The sequence below is a fragment of the Lynx canadensis genome, chromosome D3, assembly GCF_007474595.2.
Source record: "Lynx canadensis isolate LIC74 chromosome D3, mLynCan4.pri.v2, whole genome shotgun sequence".
Classification (NCBI taxonomy): domain Eukaryota; kingdom Metazoa; phylum Chordata; class Mammalia; order Carnivora; family Felidae; genus Lynx; species Lynx canadensis.
In genome coordinates this window covers 80120175-80137092 of record NC_044314.2, presented here as the reverse complement: position 1 = coordinate 80137092, position 16918 = coordinate 80120175, and the positions used below count along the sequence as shown (strand labels likewise).

The window sequence follows — 16918 nt, the reverse complement described above, 5'->3', positions numbered from 1 at the left end:
CAGGGCAAGGAGGGCACTTTGACCCTCCTTTGTCCCCCTAAGAGCAGGAAATCCTTCTCCCTTGCGCACGGTACTCCCGCCCCGTGCCAGGAGAAAGAGAGGCGTCCTTATCACCGGCGGGAACTCGGGGCCGAGAAGGCTGTGGAAACCACCCTGGCTGCTTCCCCACTGATTTGCGGCCCCACGCCCAAACCCCTTGCCCTCGATTCTTCACAGATGTGTTGGTTGTCTAGAAGGCACGAATGCTGCCTGCCGTGGGCACTCCTCTGAGTGTCTTATTTCTAGGGGCTCCTGCAAGAAATTACATTTACTACTATTTTATTTCCTGTTCATCTGTCTTGTGTCAATTTAATGATGAGACCAGCCAAAGAACCTAGCAGGAAGGAGGGAAGTCAATGTTCTGTCCTGGGGCCATGACTGAGGGAGGACATCACCATATAGTTAAGTGGTGAGGTATTAGAGAATTCCAAAACCTGGGGGGAGGACCAGGTTTTGGAGACAGGGAAAACACACACACACACACACAAAACAACGAGCTTTCATTGAGTGCTCCGACTTCTGCGGCTTGACTATGAAAGTTTCCATTAAGATCTGTGTCATTCTAAGGGAAGCAGTTAGGAATTCTGGCCCCTCGAGGATTCTAGAATGCATGCTGCCCGGCTGGTTCTCTCCCAAATTTCTTTCCTTTTTTTCTGTCAACTTCCTTTCCTAAGTTCACTGAACGATTTGCCTTTAGGTCTTTCCAAACCCCAGAGAACTTGCCATCATTATCCTTTTTTTTTGCACAGCCAAATGGGGAAGAATTTCCTATGGGAACATTAGCCTAACTTTAAACTTAAAAAAACCCCACCCTCCCCTGCACCCCCGTCACCCACAAAACGAAAACGCTTGAAAGGGGAATCCGCTGTGAAAAAAACCCTAAATTGCATGGCGGCAGCCTGGCAGTGAGGTGGCAAGGAACACCTTGCCGGAGGCTGGGAGGCGCGAGGGCCGCTTTTGGGGCTTTGCTTACCGTTTGCAGCGTTTGGAGCCACTGGGGTGCTGCATCTGGTCTAGGGGAAGCAGCCGAAGAGAGAATATAGCGTGTGCCCGCTGCCCTTTGCCGCTTACAGCGAGGACATCACGAGGAAGATGCTCAGCGGAAAACGCGAGAACCAGGGGTCAGAAATCCCGGGCTTCCTAGGTTCCAAAAGGGAACTGCTTCTGTGCGACCCCCAGCACGAGAGGAGGAGGAGGATCACTTTGAGCCATGCAGGCTCGTTAAACACCTTGACCCAGCTGTGGCTAATATCAGACTCAAGTGGCCGCCGTTAAGCCAGGGGGTGGGGGCAGAGATAGGCACGGGCAAGAAAACAGAACAGGCTGGCTGGCAAGTTCTGGCAAAGAACTATGATCACGGGCATAGATAGGGGAGTAGTCTGCTAAGGGTTCGAGGGAATCGTTCCCAGAGGAATCACGAGCCGGGAAAATGAAAGACGTCCGGGGCTGACCCCAGACCTGCACCAGGCGGGAAGTACTCGGTCAAGTTGCCCAGCTCCCAGGGAAGATGCGCCCCCTCCCCCCACTAGTGGTGTGACCAGGGAGGACTGGGCTCAGAGGGGAGGAGGGGCGGCAGCAACCAGTCTCCCCACCCCCCTCCCCCCACTGTGGGGGGCAGGGCGGCCTCATGGTACCTGCCCACCTGCCCAGCAGAGTATCTCGTCACTGGCAGCACGGTGGCTTCTGTGCGTCTCGCTCTTCTTCCAGGTGGCAGTTTGTACTGCAGCTGTCTGGCCCCTGCATCCCCACTGAACGGGGACCAGGGGGAGGGGCGTGTCAAAACTTCTAGTTCAGGGGGCTGGTCCCCAAGGAGCCAGGGCGGACTGACTCTGGCGGGACACAGGAAGTGGGTAGGAGAGGTTTGGGGTGAGCGGCACAGATGAGGCGGGGCCCCCAAGCCTTTCCTTTTCCACGGGTGCACGGGAGGCCGTTCCCTTCGGAGTTATGCTGTGGGTGGGTCCGCGACCTGTGTGGCTCCTGAGGCAGAAGTGACACACGTGGCTTGTCCTGAGGCCTCCTCTCTTTCCCCCCTGTGGCCATCTGCTGTAGACGGAGGAGTTAAACTCCCACCCCCGGTGGCTGTGCTGCTGCGGCCAGAGCAAAGCAATAGTTTCCGGACCAAGCGGTATCTGCCACCCGAAAGTCTGACCTCACAGAGGCTGTCTCCCCGGGGAGGAGGCACGTCCTGCCGTGGGGAGCACACCCAGAGTGGAGAGGCCACATCGGTGTCCAGGTCTTCATTCCCAGTCCCCCCCGGTGGAACGTGAGAGGCAGTGCCACCAAGGGCCACTCCAGCTTCCCCGCATGGAGCCCTCCCCCCCCCCCTCCAGGGACGTGTCCTTCTGTGCTCACTGCCCTTCGGGGCAGGTGGAAGCCGCACACCGAAGCAGACAGCGGAGCCCCCTGCCCACCCCATCCCCCTGCCCGGTGTTAGGTGAGCAAGAAAGGTCTATTGTGTTCGAGCCACGGTATATTTTTGGGTCTATTTATTACAGAACTAGCATTACCCTAATACAATCATCGCTAAATGGCCATAATACATTTATTCTATAATTGCACAGAATTTTATTCACCGAAGGAATGTCCTTTCCTCTCAAGACTCTAAGTGTTCAGAACTGAAACGTTTAGAAGTTAAAGTGGCTGCAAAGGATAAAACCAGTGCGAGGTAGTTGCTAAAGTTGGCGGTAGTGTGGTAGTCAAGAGCTGGCGCTCGGAGGTCGGGTCCCCGGGTCCCCCGCCCGCTGTCCCACCTGCGCGCAGTGCGCTCCGGCTCCCCGTCTGCTCGGTGGGACGCTGGCGGGGCCCGCACCTTGGCTGAGCTCGGCAGACTGTGGCCCACGGGCCAGACCAGCCCAGAGCCCGTTTTCTTTACAGCCCTCGAGCTGAGAAGGTCTTCTACGTTTTCGAAAACAAAGAACACGTGACCTTAAGTGGCCCGCAACAATAATCGACCGCCCGGCCCTGCCTTAGAGGGTTGCCGTGAAGAATATAGGTGAGGCCAGTGCTGGCTCAAAGTAAGCTTGCGATACAAAATAACACATGCACCACAACCATCGACGTCTCCAGAAATAAACGGTCACAGGGCCAGATTCTGCATTTCGTCTGGGTGAACATTCACTCCTTTCCTCCAGAAAACAGACAGAAACACATAAAGAGCTACATCTGGATTATTATGGCCACAGGTTACTTGTCAAATTAAAAAGCTGCTGGTAATCCAGTTTTATGTACTTGGAATATGGAGAAAGGAAAACAAGTTATTTTCCCTTCTAGCGGTAGAAGAGAGCCTAGAACGTGAGCGTTTGACTCCATTTCATGTGTTAAGAAAGAGACATTTTAAAATGAGAACAAGTCCTTAAGTAGGTACTGTAAAATGCAAAACCGATTTAGCAACAGTACGAATGCTGGTTTCGGCGAAAAACAACTCTGCGGTGGAAATTCACTTATGATGGAGAAGCTACCATGAGGTCCAGGTGGAGACAACGTGAAGCCAGCCTTTCAAAATCGGATTAGACCAAAGTTTTCAAACGAGAGAGAGAGAGAGAGAGAGAGAGAGAGAGAGAGAGAGAGAGAGAGACGCCTGGCCAAACTAGCCTGAGGATACGGTGGACTAGTTTTGGACACACACAGTGTTTCCCAAAGCACGTCTGCAAACCCTGGACCTCGGGGATGCTGTGTGTGTGTGTCCGTCCGTGTGGCAGAGGAAAGTTCTAGGGTCTAAGCAGGGAAGACACAGCACAGTACACTGTGCTCTCATGAAGTCACAACGCACAACAGGACGTTAAAGGTCTGGGACCACCGCGGTGCAGGAAACCGGCGACCGTGTGGCCCCTGACCGCTGCGCTCCGCACGGCACGGCACGCGGGGGCATCACGGACAGTGCGTGCTCTGCAGGGCGTTGTGGACACGTGGAACGTCATGCAGCTGTCACCTCGTTAACAACGCACCGGGCACCTGCCCTTCTCCTTTTGAACGAGTACTCTAACAGCAGCAAAAAGCTGCAATGTTCGCATTGTAACCAGGTGCCCTCAATACTCCTAGCCAGCTTCTAAAACTGCTGTTTGGCAAGGAACCCGCAGAACAAAGTACCCTGTTCACTCACCAACGTTAAGAAAAATTCAGTAGAGCCAAGTTTTGCATGTTTGGATCAGAAGAGAAGCCAGAGACGTTCTGTTGCCGTCAAGGCTGGGCTTTCTGTTCCGAAACGAGACCGGGCAGGCCGCTTGTGTGGATTCTCTGGGTAAGTTCCATTTATTAATCATTGTACAAAAAAATCTTGGCATTCATTTGAAGAGAAAAGAAGTCACTCTATCCAAATAGTTAGTATTTTAACATTGTGAAAGTCCTACTTTGTTATAACAGGACTTCTTAAAATGGAGAAAACTTTTGGAAAAAATTTTAAAAAGAAACTTATGATTTATTAGAGTACAGGAGATCCAAAACACGTTTTTAGAAAAATATAAAGTGCCCAAATACCAACTTACACAGGTGACACAGGCTTCCTGGAGCCAAATGAAGCATTCATGAAGAAACACATTTAAAAACGGTCTAGATACATATTTACATTGGGTCAGTAAAGGTAAAACCATCCTTCTTGGCTTTGATGTTACTCTAAGGAAAAAGGAAATCAAACCAGAAAACCAACAATTACAACTCAGCATGCTCCACAGTTTCTTAGTAATGCATCTGGTTAGTATTACCTCTGGATTAACTAGTTCCCACCTTCAAACGAGAGTAGTGTAAGACCCCCGGCCTCGGCGGGCTGGGTGCTGTGAGTGGTCACATTTCCCAGGCCGATCGAAACCATCAGGCTCTGGATCTGACTGGCGACAGCGAGCTGGGGCTGGCAGGGGCCGCCAGACCCTCGCCTCTTTCTAATAACTGCTCACCAGCCGTCAGTGACTAAGTGGTCTCGGGTGGCCTCCCCAAACCTCGGTCATCCCAGGGCTTCCAAAGGGGGAAATGAGGCAGTCATCAAACAGGGTGTGGGGAACCACATGCAAATGCACAGAAGGGTGGCGAGGCGGGGTCGGATCACAGCCCCCGAAGCCTCGCTCACCAGAGCGACTGGATTCTTTGCAACTCAGAGAGTAACTAGGTCCTAACTCCCGAAGGTAGCTTCTACTGGTTAACTACGAATTAGCTAGCTCTCATGAGAACTGGCAGGTCGAGAGTGGCGGGCGCTCGGGGCTGTGAGGGCCTCGGTGCCCCTGAGCTCAGGGACCAAGGGTGGGGGGCGGGAGCCAGTGGGACCTTCAGGGCAGCGGGGACTCGAGAAAGCAGGGCGCTCCCGCCTCCTTCCCCACGGATCGACACTCCTCAGGTTAAAGACGTTTTACCTGCGTCCACCCTGCCACAGCCGGCAGGGTCGAAGAGTGATTCTAAGGGATGACGGGGGACACGGACCCTCCTCTTTCCTCTTTAAAAAATGCATAAGGTTCAGTATTTCTTTTTTTCTGATTACAAAAGTGAAACCTCCTTTAGGTCTTTGGAGACCACGGAGTGTGGTTTCTAAAAGTGAACATTCTAACACCAGATTGTACTTCCTACTATAAAGAGAACCCATCACTGACTTAAGATCTATTTATGATACCGGAATAATTTTTAAAATTAAAGGAGAGAAAAAAGTAGTTATTTCAAAGGGAAGGAGAGTAGACGAATGTGGGAAAATCCATCCATAAAGGCCATTACGGTGCACTTTCTCACAAGATTTCACGTAAGAAAACAGAAAACTGGGGATTCGCAGACAGGAGCACGGACCTGGGAGGAACGTGGCGGGCAACGCTCTGCCGTGCTCCCGCTTCAAATAAAGGAAGAGATAAAGCGGCTGAAATCTGTTTCACGTATTGGAACAAATAAAGCCGAACGGTTCTGATGACCAATCCGCGTGTTCGCGTCCCCGCCGCTCGGATACTGCTGCCGTCGCTCGCAGCCTCGCCTCTGAAGAAGCAACTACACGCAGGGCGAAAAGACCAGCGGTCCCGACTCCGGGCCGCGCGCGCTCCACGGCGAAACCAGAAGGGAACCGGTGCAAACATGGAACCCCATCCGTCCGGCAAATGAAACGGTCGGAGACGAGTGTAGACAGACGTAACGGGAAGTGGGCGGGAAGGATGATTCTACGAGTGTCGACTGTGAGGCCTCATGAAGACAGAGTGTCACAAACTGTCACCACAGGACAAGCACACAAGCCATGCCACTGAACACAGTGCCGTCAAATGAATTCACTAGTGTAGGCGGAGAGCGACATTGTCTTTGCAGCTGGAGGAGAGCACACGTTGTTTAAACTCGGTGGGAGGCAACCAGCGCTACTGGTTAGGTGCTTTCCTGGTGGTGTGAATCCAGAGGGATCCGTGGAGACGTCTTATTCCGGAATCCTGTTCTCCTGGAGACAGCGGCAGCGGCAAAGGCTCGGTGTCCTCTACTGGACGCTACTCTATGTCCTCCTTCTTCGCACTGTAAATATTCTGCACCGTTTCATACACAGACTCCAGGTCCTCCGGGTACCGGATTTCTAGCTCCGCGTTCGGGATGTAGTGAGTGCCGGTAAACTCTGAGAAATAGCGTCCCACGTCAGGGTGTGAGATTTCTTGAGGCTCCACGTTATATTCCAGGTTTTCTGTTGGCAAAGAGGCACATGGACATTCCTATTAACACGGACACTTCTGTAGCATCTTTTATCCAGAGAGCGTCCTATCTCTCGCCCCCTTTCGCGCAGCAGGATTGAGGTGGAGAAGGAGAGGCCTGTTTATGGGATCTGAAGGAGGTAACAGGACCAAGGCAGCGGGGGCGGTGGGGACAGTGGGGGGCTGGAGGAATGGGCCCCACCGGCTCCGCACTAAACAGAGTGTTTCCTATTCTCTGAGCAAGAAGTCTGCCCCGGCAAACGTCCAGCCTTTCGGGACCGGCAAACTACAGATGCGTCACGGTCCTCTGACTTGATCGTGCAAACAGCCAAGCGTAAGGGACCAGGGCATCCCAGCCTGCCCGATGTCTGCCACAGGTTCACCCTGTGAAGCCCCACACCACGTGGCTACAAGTCCGGCACCTGCCACCCGTCTCCTCTACTGACCGGAGCTTCCACACAGACCTCACTTCGTGTCGCCCCCCCGCCCGGTGCCTTCCGATCCCGGCTGGTGCTTGTGCAGCGAGCCTGCTCTGGGCTGTCAGGAACCCGTGGGAGGAGTCAACGAGCGGCTCGCACCTCCAACCTGTACGGATGTGGGTTATCACTACTTGTGCGGTCTCCTAGGAAACCACACTACCTCCTCTCCCTGCTCGCCATTCTGCCACTAGAGAAACAGAAAGACTCCTTCAAAACAGAACGACGAAAACCACCAGAAGACAACACATACAAGCCATTTAAAAGGCTGAAATCCTAGGGCCGCCTAGGTGGCTCGGTCGGTTGGGTGCCTGACTCTTGATTTCGGCTCAGCTCGTGATTTCACAGTTTATGAGTTCAAGCCCTGCACTGGGCTCTGCACTCACACCACGGAGCCTGCGTGGGATTCTCTCTCCCTCTCCCTCTCCCAATAAATACATTAAAAAATAAAATAAAAAAGGTTGAAATCCTTTCATATCGCTTCTCCCTAAAAAACGTTGAAAAATGGCTCCCCCGAGGGCCCAATGAAAGGACAGTGTCTTGAGCCCCCCAGATCCAGGAGAAGCCGAGCCACGCCCCCACGGCCCGGCACCAAGAGGAGCTGGGCCAGGCAGATCTTCCCGCTCAGACTGGGGACCAGGGCAGTCTCAGTTCTGATCGACAGCCACACTCTGCACAGCCTATCACTCACATTAATTCAACTGAGTCTCTGTGCAAGCCTAGCCCAGGGCCCAACACAAACAGTGCAGCCAACTGTCCCTAAAACAGCTTGGTTAAACATCCTGAAATGCAAATTCAGGACATTCAGCGCCCTCCACCCAGAGGCCCTGCATCCCCAGCGTCTCCAGCCTCCCCAGGAGCATCATTTGGAAGCGCTGACTTTAACCGATGTTGGGAAGGGGAAGGAATTACGTGATTCAATCCGGAACTTTTTTTTTTTTTTTTAACAAAACAGGAAGGGATTTCAAGAAATTTTGGGCTAACAGCGGCTGTGTTTCTTCAGACTGCGTTAGAAGGACATACTCGGGGCACCAGTCTGAGACTCAGTGCTGCCGAGGAAAACACATACAATCCGTATGCGAGGGTGAACACCGTGAGGTGACCCTAACCTTGCTTAGCGAGGGTGCAAGAGTGGTCCAATGGTCCACTGCAGCTCACCGTGGCCATCACGGCACATTAATCCTGCACAGGACAGGCAGCCGGGAAACAAGTGACCTGTTTCCCACATCCTGTGACGCAAGGGGGAGGGGAACTCCACACTGCACCCACCGAAGGAGCCCGGAGGCCACACGGCAGGGCCGCTCTGTCCACGGCACACTGCGCATCTCTCTTTTCCACGTGGGCACTCCCAGCCAGGGAGTGTGCCAGGCACTACGACGGCCAGCCAGGCCCCAGCTGACAGTGCGCACGCGTTGTTGCACAAGGGGCCCCTGTCACAGCTCCCATCTGCAGCCGAGTACCCCGTGGCACAGACAGCAAGACCTGGCCCCGGACTCATTGGGACTCAAACCCAGACAGTCCAGCTCCAGAGCTGAGGGCGTCGGAGTAGGAGACACACGACGGGGGGTGGGGGTGGGGGGCAGGGGCTCATGGATGGAGGAGCGAGGACTGGCTGGAGGGCCCGCTGGGACCCCAGGAGGGCAGCGCAGGCTCTGGCTGACGGTGCTCTGTGGATGCAGGGGCCCGAGGTTTTCCAGAAGGAAGACTGAGTAGTCTGTGAACACGGATAGCTGTTACACTAGACCTCTACAGAGAACTTTATTTCCTTCTTTAGGTTTTACAGGTTTCTTCTTTCTTGTTAGTATTTACTTACTTGTATATTTTTATAACTAGGCTCCATGCCCAGGGCACAGCCCGACGCGGGGCTTGAACTTACAACCCTGAGATGAAAATCTGAGCTGAGATCAAGGGTCAGGCGCTTCACCGACTGAGCCACCCAGGTGCCTGGTTTTATAGGTTTCTAGAGCTGCCAACTAGAAAAAACAAGTGTAAAAAAACCCCTCCGATGTTTACAAATGCCACTGGCTGAGAAAATGCCCCTTCCTGCAACTGTGCCTGCCGCCATCTTCCCTGGCCAGGCCTCTGGGTACAGCCACGGCCAAGGTGTTTTAACCAGGGCAGCTGCCGAGGGGCCTCGGGTTTTCTTGCCGAGGAACGCACAAGTATTAGGGGGAGGGTCTGGACTCTGGGGATACCACCGAGAGGCAAAAAAGCTGTTTTGCTCTGAAGGGACCAGTCACCTGTCACTGGTAGGCATGATAGAAATATTGAAAATAAAAAGAATTCAAGTGGGTCATTCAGAACAACTGCTCTATTGCCAGTTTGTGGAGAGCGGTGGTTCTCAACTGGGGGCTGCTCTGCCCCTTGCAGGACAATCAGCAGGATGTGAGGATGGGTCTGGTTGTCACAAGGGGGGCTGCCACTGGCATCAGGTGGGAGGAGGGCAGGGCCGCCGATCAACAAACGCACACGACAGTCCCCACCACAAAGGACGGACTAGACCAAAATGGCAACTGCAACTGCCCTGGCAATTCAGGTGTATGTTTTAGCACCGTTTCACCCTTTTTCCCCTTCCTTTTTCTGGGTATTAAGTAGCAGCTCCTAAGGGTTGGGAAGAGGACAGGAAGGTCAAGGCCAGGTTATGGTCGTGGATCTGGGAGAAGACGTGGCCCCACAGCGGCTGCACAGAATCCTATGTGTGGGCCCGAAAAGAGGCACGGACAGCACAGACCGGCTGGGAACCACGTGGGGGTCAGCAGCGGTGACCCTCACAGCCCCATGCCCAGCTGGTAAGGAGGGGCGGGGCCCGGATTTTGTGCATTACCTGACCAGGCTCCTAGCGAAACAGGAAAGAAGGTACTAACACGAAAACACTTTTGAGGAAAAGTGGGACAAAGTTGAAAAAAAGAGGGACAAAGTTGAAAAAAATTTACCTGAAGAGTGATGAAAAATCTAAGCAATACTAAAGTAAGTAAAATATCAAACAGGGCCTACCTAAAAGTCCCAGAGAAATTTTTTTGTCAATTTTTTTTAACATTTATTTATTTTTGAGAGAGAGAGCTGCGAATGGGGCAAGGGCAGAGAGAGAGAGAGAGGGAGACACAGAGTCCGAAGCAGGCTCCAGGCTCCCGGCTGTCAGCACAGAACCATGAACTGTAAGATCGTGACCCGAGCTGAAGTCAGACGCTTAACCAACTGAGGCACCCAGGTGCCCCAAAAGTCCCAGGGAAATCTTAAGAAGTCTTTCCCAATTCCCTTGACGTTTTTCACAGAAATGTCTGCTTATTTCTGAAAGAGAGAGAGAGAGAGAGTGAGGAGAGAGAGAGAGAGGGAGGGAGGGAGGAGAGCGTGTGCACGGGCATGAGAGCAGGAAAGGGGCAGTGAGAGAAGGAGACAGAGGATGTGAAGCAGGCTCCGCTCTGACAGCAGAGAGCCCAATGTGGGGCTCAAACCCACGAACCATGAGATCATGACCTGAGCTGAAGTTGGATGGTTAATTGACTGAGCCACCCAGGTGCCCCGTGTCTGCGTATCTTATTTTCAGCTACCCAGGGGACACCTGGCCAGCTCAGTTGGTAGAGCATGAGATTCTTCATCTCAGGGTCATGAGTTCAAGTCCCATGTTGGGCACGCAGCCTACTGAAAACAAATTTCAGCCGCCCAGATAGGTAAGTACAGTCCTGTAAACCTATGGGACCACCAAGCAGAGTCCTCCCCTTTTGAAGTAGCTAGACATAACTACATAGAAAGAGAACTTGGTATTGTTTGTGTCTATTATGTGAAGCATACCGTAAGCATTTATCTGCAACTCATTTAGTTGCAGCTTCGCATTCCGCAGTCCGACAGACCCCCAATTCACCTGGCGAGCCTTTGAATGACACTGCTGTCCCATTCCGACAAGAAAACAGACACACGTCTGAGTGTGTCTCCAGTGGAAGGAGTGGGGGTGGAACGGCCAGGACACAGGAGAGTGAGCACATCGACCTCTGAAATGGCTGAGAACGTGCACTCCACCTCCCACGGGGGCTCCTCACACACCTGCCGGCACACGCAGACGGCCACGGACGGCTCGTGGGTGGATACTCCCGCTTGAAAGTGTAAGACAAATTATGGAGACGGGAGCTGACGCTCACTGAGGCACCCCACGTCCCTGGTGTTCCCGGAGAGCTTTGTCATTCTATACAGAACACACGTCAGAATGGGATTTTCACACTGCGCTGAATTCCTGGCCGTCCAAGATGGGCAGCTGACTCCCGTTCAGACCATCTGTGATGTTCACTTTCTGCAGTAGCTAAGTATGGGGGAGGTGGGGTGGGAGTGTGGAGGAGAGGGGTGGGAAGCTGAGCACGAGGTGCTGCCCCTCCCCCGGTGTCTAGAAAGTGCTGAAGTGTGCCCCCTAGTGGGAGCAAAAGTGAGCCCCCTAGTGGGAGCAAAAGACACTATACAGCACCCCACTTGGGTTTAGCTGAAATCTCACATATTGAGAGAAAAATTCTCTCAATTATGCAGACTAAAACTATTCGAGGATGTCATGCATGAATGTGGCTTATAATTCACTCTTCAACTCTCTGTGGAGAGCTTAGAATTAGGGAAGCATTCATCAGTGGGCTCTACACAACAGGATTACCAGAGCCAAAGGATGAACATTTAAATCACAAAAACGTTTAAAAACAAAATGATGCAAATAAATTAAACTGGAAATGTTCAAAAATACTTAAATAATTTGGGTTTTTTTTGTTTTTTTTTTAAAGATTTTATTTTTCAGTAATCTCTGCCCAACACGGGGCTTCAACTCACAACCCCCGAGATCAAAGGCTACATGCTCGGGGTGCCTGGGTAGCTCAGTCGCTTAAGCCATCCAACTCTTGATTTCAACTCAGGTCATGATCTCATCGTTTTTGAGTTCGAGCCCCATGTCAGGCTCTGTGCTGACAGTGCAGAGCATGCTTGGGATTCTCTCTCTCCCTTTACCCCTCCCCCACTCACACACAGGTGCACTCTCCCTCTCTCTCATAAGTAAATGAACTGAAAAACACACATATATAAAAAAACCTTTTTTTTATTAGCATTTTTTTTGTTAATGTTTATTTCTTTTTGAGATACAGAGAGACAGACCACAGGCGGGGGAGGAAGGGAGAGAGAGGGAGACACAGAATCTGAAACAGGCTCTAGGCTCCGAGCTGTCAGTACAGAGCCCAAAGCGGGGCTTGAACCCACAAACCTTGAGATCATGACCTGAGCTGCAGTTGGACGCCTAACCGACTGAGCCACCCAGGCGCCCCTATAAAAAAATCTTACATAGGGGAGCCTGGATGGCTCAGTCGGTTAGGCGTCTGACTCTTGATTTCAGCTCAGGTCATGACCTCATGGCTTGTGAGACCGAGCCCCATGCTCTGCACTGACAGCAGGGAGCCTGCTTGGAATTCTCTCTCTCCCTCTCTCTGCTCCTCCCCTGCTTGCATTCTCTCTTTCTCAAAATAAATAAATAAACATTAAAACAATCCAAATGAAAATAAAACTTTATTAAAAAAAGAAAAAAGTCACATGTTCTACCAACGGAGCCAGCCAGGTGTCCCAGTGTGTTTGTTCTCTCTCTCTCCCTCTGCCCCCTCCCCCACTTGCATTCTGTCTCCCTAAAAAAAAAAAAAATTAAATTAACTCAGGAATTTACGGGAGAGGGGAAGAAGTGAGAGGGAAATAAGCAAGGAAGGAAAAAGGGGGCGGGGGGAGGGGCCAGGGAAGCTCTCGTTCACAGACATGAAAGAGAAGGGCAGCATTTGCAACTCTCCTGCAATAATTTAGGCAAGGAGATTCAACAGGTACTAAAACAAAAATAAGGGTTCAAGTTATCAGGAACAGGATATTCACGGGACGTCACAGTGTTAGCTGCAAAGGGAAAACTGTGTCTTACATCGATCTTGGCTTAGTGACCAAACTCCGCCTACCACCAGTGGGACATCGATCACACCGGCTCTGGAGGAGATGCAGGAGACACACACAGCATCTGACAGTGAGCATTCGAGCCAAAAATATGCACCTGATCTAATCCAGCCTCAGACTCTGCTTCCAGTTTGCAGATAATGCAGAGAAGGAAACAGTGAGACACACGCGGAATGTTAGGCGTTTGCGAGACAACCAGCCTGGACTCTTCAAGAAGTCAGTCGCAGGAGAAAGGAAGAAAACGAGGTGAGCAATAAGGAATGAACGGGTCCTAGGAAGAGAAAAGGCTCTGCCGTTGGAGACGGCAACCAAACGCAGTGCGAGGATCCTGGCTGGATCACGACGAGCAGCAAGCGGCTATCAAAGCCGGGCTGGTGGCAAGTGGGAAACGGGGCCGCTGACCGGGCATCAGACAGCAGACGTTTACTTGTCACGCGTGGCGATGTGACTGTGGCAACGCATGGAAACGTCCTATTCTTACACGACGCCTGATTAAGCATTCGGGTCGTTAGGTCTGCAATAGTCTCTCAAAAAGTTCAGCAGAAACCTAAAATCTCTACCTACAGATAAAACAAATATGGTAAACGCTAGCTGTTGAATCTAATGGACGGTGTATGGGGTATTCGATGTATACTTCTGACCGTTTTGCATATTTGAAAATGCTCTTAATCCAAAGTTGTAAAAACAGTTAGCATCTTATTAATGACGCGCTATTTACACTCACCTCATTATTTTGCACTTCTTTTTTAAATTAACTTATTTATTTTGAGGGAGAGAGCGTAAGCGAGGGAAGGGCAGAGAGAGGAGCGACAGAGTCCCAAGCAGGCTCTGTGCTGTCAGCGCAGAGGCCAAGTGGGGCTCGAAGCCCTGAACTGCAAGATCATGACCTGAGTCGAAATCAAGAGTCGGACGCTCAACCGACTGAGCCACCCCGCCAGCACCACTGCATCTGTGTCTATAAGCTTCTCTGTCAGACAGATGTGAGCGTCCACTGGGGTCTGGAGCACCCCGCGGCATGGACTCCTCACCAGACGGGCAGACTGGGGTCTGGCTCTACATGCACAGAACTTGCAACGGAGAGAGAGGGCCAGATGGTCAACGGGAAATCCTGCAATTCCCATGAAGGTGTGAGGACTCGGAAGGGGCAGGGGGTGTCAGGGAGCTCAGAGCAGGGACAGCCGACCCAATCTGAGCCCTGTGGGGGAACAGCAGGGGGGGAGAAAAGCTGCTGGAAGGAAGTGACGTTAACCTGAAGCATTAGAGAAAAGAGCCTGCTCGTGAGGGACAACCACCTGCACAAAGACTTGCGCGAAGGATGGTCTCAAAGAACAAGGTCTGGCTGGCTGGAGTGCGCCGGGGGCGGGAGCAGAGAGGAGGCTGTGGGACGGGGTCCAGGTCACCGCCATGCAGGGGAGTCTGGTGGATGCCAGTGAGAGACGGCATGATACAGGCAAGGAGCAGGTGTGGCTGGAGTGTGGGGGGCAGGAATGGAAATCAGGGGATGGAAACAGGACAGACGTGCAGGAGACACAGCTGGTGTCATCCGCGGGCCGGACAGATGATGAGGGGAAGGACAGGGAAGAGATGGTGGCCCCAGAGCCCCTGAGCCCCTCGGAGCGCACAGGCCAGGACGCTCTCTGGCCCCGCGGCCCGGCACCTGGGAAACAGCGACCGAGGGCCGACAGGGCCCCGGGGCAGACGGACAGCGCTCGTAGGGGAATCCTGGCCGTCCACCTCTAAGAGCCTCTAAAAGTCTCAGAATTTCAAACTAAGAAAGGCAACTGCGAACCTTGCTCACATTCACTCAGCTCAATCTCAGTTTTAGAATGCAGAATCGCAACCAGATAGGAAGTTGTTTTGTTTTGTTTTTTAAGTCGTTACTACACCACAACTCTGATAAACCTGACATTACAGCGCATGTTTGCTTAGATCTGTTTGAGATGAATTCCCCAATCTTCAATACAGACACCAAATTTGGAACACCTGCAACTGCATACCCAGTTTTACCTACTCCGAAAAGCCCATTTTAAAGTTAGTATGTTTCTAGAAACTCAAATATTAAATGCTAGATGTCTTAATATCGACCGTACGTAAAGGGCAGCAAAGGCACACACACGGTGGAGCCCCGGACACTGGCCTGCGATGCTGGGGAAGGGACGGTGCCCTTCACTCTTGGGATATGTGACATGCAACACTTACCAGGTGACTAGTGGGGGTGCAAGAGTCCACCAAATCATCCAATAATTTCTAAATCATTTGTTGGTTTTTAGACACTGTTGGTATGATTTTTTTTTTTTTTAATATGGCACAGCTTCAAAAGTTAAATGAAATCCCCATCGGCCCCTTCATCTAACAGGGGACACACAGACCCTTCTACAACTGTCCCAGGATACTGATGGAGGTTAAGCTTCCTGCACAGCCTCAATGAACAGAATCTCTCTCAATTCTGTATACAACCCTCTCTCAGCTTCTGAGGAGTTAACATGAATAGGAAACTTTCTAGTCTGAGATTTTTATACATCCGAAATTTCTATTATTACATTTACCAACACAATACTGAGTTAGGTCAAACCTGATGCTTTAGGTCAGACACAAACAGGTGTGGCAATGACAGTTAAGGGCATGGCTCTCGGCCAACGTGTCAGGTTCAAATTCACACTTTGTTAGATTAAACTTGGAATGAGCCCATGCACGTCAGTTTCTTCATGTACAACACGAGTATGATGACAGTATTCCTATTCTCAAGTGGAGTTAATATACATTAGAACACTGCCTGTCACAGACCAGCACTACATTAGCATTTGTGGTTACTATTTTTTTTAGTAATCTCTACGCCCAACATGGGGCTTGAACTCACAACCCTGAGATCAAGAGTTGCAGGCTCTTCAGGTTGAGCCGGCCGGGCGCCCCAAGTTTGTGTTTGTTTTTATTAATAAAACTAAAGCTGTGAATGCCTTGACAGGCAGCCATACAGTAAGTTCATCCAACTAAATGGAGGAACAAGGAAAAAGGAGACCCACACTGCAGGCATCTGCCTCTAACCTGCCTCTCCAGACTCCACCCACTCCCCCCTGGACGAGCACCTATCAGGGCTGGCAGTGGCCCCAGACACCACCAAGCACCTGTTGACTACCAGGGGCTCTCCGAGCCAGCGCCGTGGGCTGCAGTTCCCACAGTGGCCACTTGAGGGCATCCCCAGGAAAGCAGAGCAGGCCGCCCGCCTCAGGATGCCAGAGGCTGCTGGGGTGATCCTTCCAACATTGTCTACTCGGGGCCCTCCAGTTCAGGCAGGCCATATGGGCAGGGCACTGGGCAGCAAGACTTTTGGGAATTTGGCAAAGGCAACGACAGAGGTCGGCAACAGCACTGGAACGGGGTCCTGAGTGTGGTGGTGATGGAGGGAAGAATCTAGGGGCAGCGACTAACCCAAGGCATGGCTGCACCACGGCATACCCACCCATGTTTAGCAGAATACTGGCCCTGATGAGGTTAGCCATCTCTAAATAAACTGATGACTGTGCCCACAATATTGGAGCGCTCAAATGTGTGCTTAAAATGTGCCTGTGTGTCACTACAGGTACAGACAGGACTAGTTACTCACCTTGGGCTGCATATCTACAAGAACCATCCTCCACCAGAACATTATAGAAAGGCTGATGATGGCCATGAGGCAGGCTGTGGACGTTCATGTTTCGGATCCATTCGTGTCCCATCATGCAGGTAGGGTCCCAGCCATAGATCACACAGTTATAGCCATACCTAATTAACGTAAGAGCAAGGGCAAATCAATTCCCTGGACCCTGTCACAGCAAGTATGAAATATATAAACGATGGCTTGGC

General features: G+C 51.8%; 1 protein-coding gene across 2 annotated transcripts in view; it reads right to left on the bottom strand.

The window, feature by feature from the left end:
- Positions 1 to 2510: 2510 nt before the first annotated feature.
- Positions 2511 to 16918, bottom strand: part of FBXO21 (F-box protein 21) — a 49481-nt gene continuing 35073 nt past the window's right edge. For both annotated transcript variants that reach the window (XM_030335735.1, XM_030335736.1), the window contains exons 11-12: positions 16680 to 16837; positions 2511 to 6655 (exon numbers count right to left, since the gene is read on the bottom strand). In XM_030335735.1, coding sequence (XP_030191595.1) covers positions 6468 to 6655; positions 16680 to 16837 — 346 coding nt within the window. In that variant the 3' untranslated portion in view covers positions 2511 to 6467. The remainder of the gene's footprint in view (positions 6656 to 16679; positions 16838 to 16918) is intronic.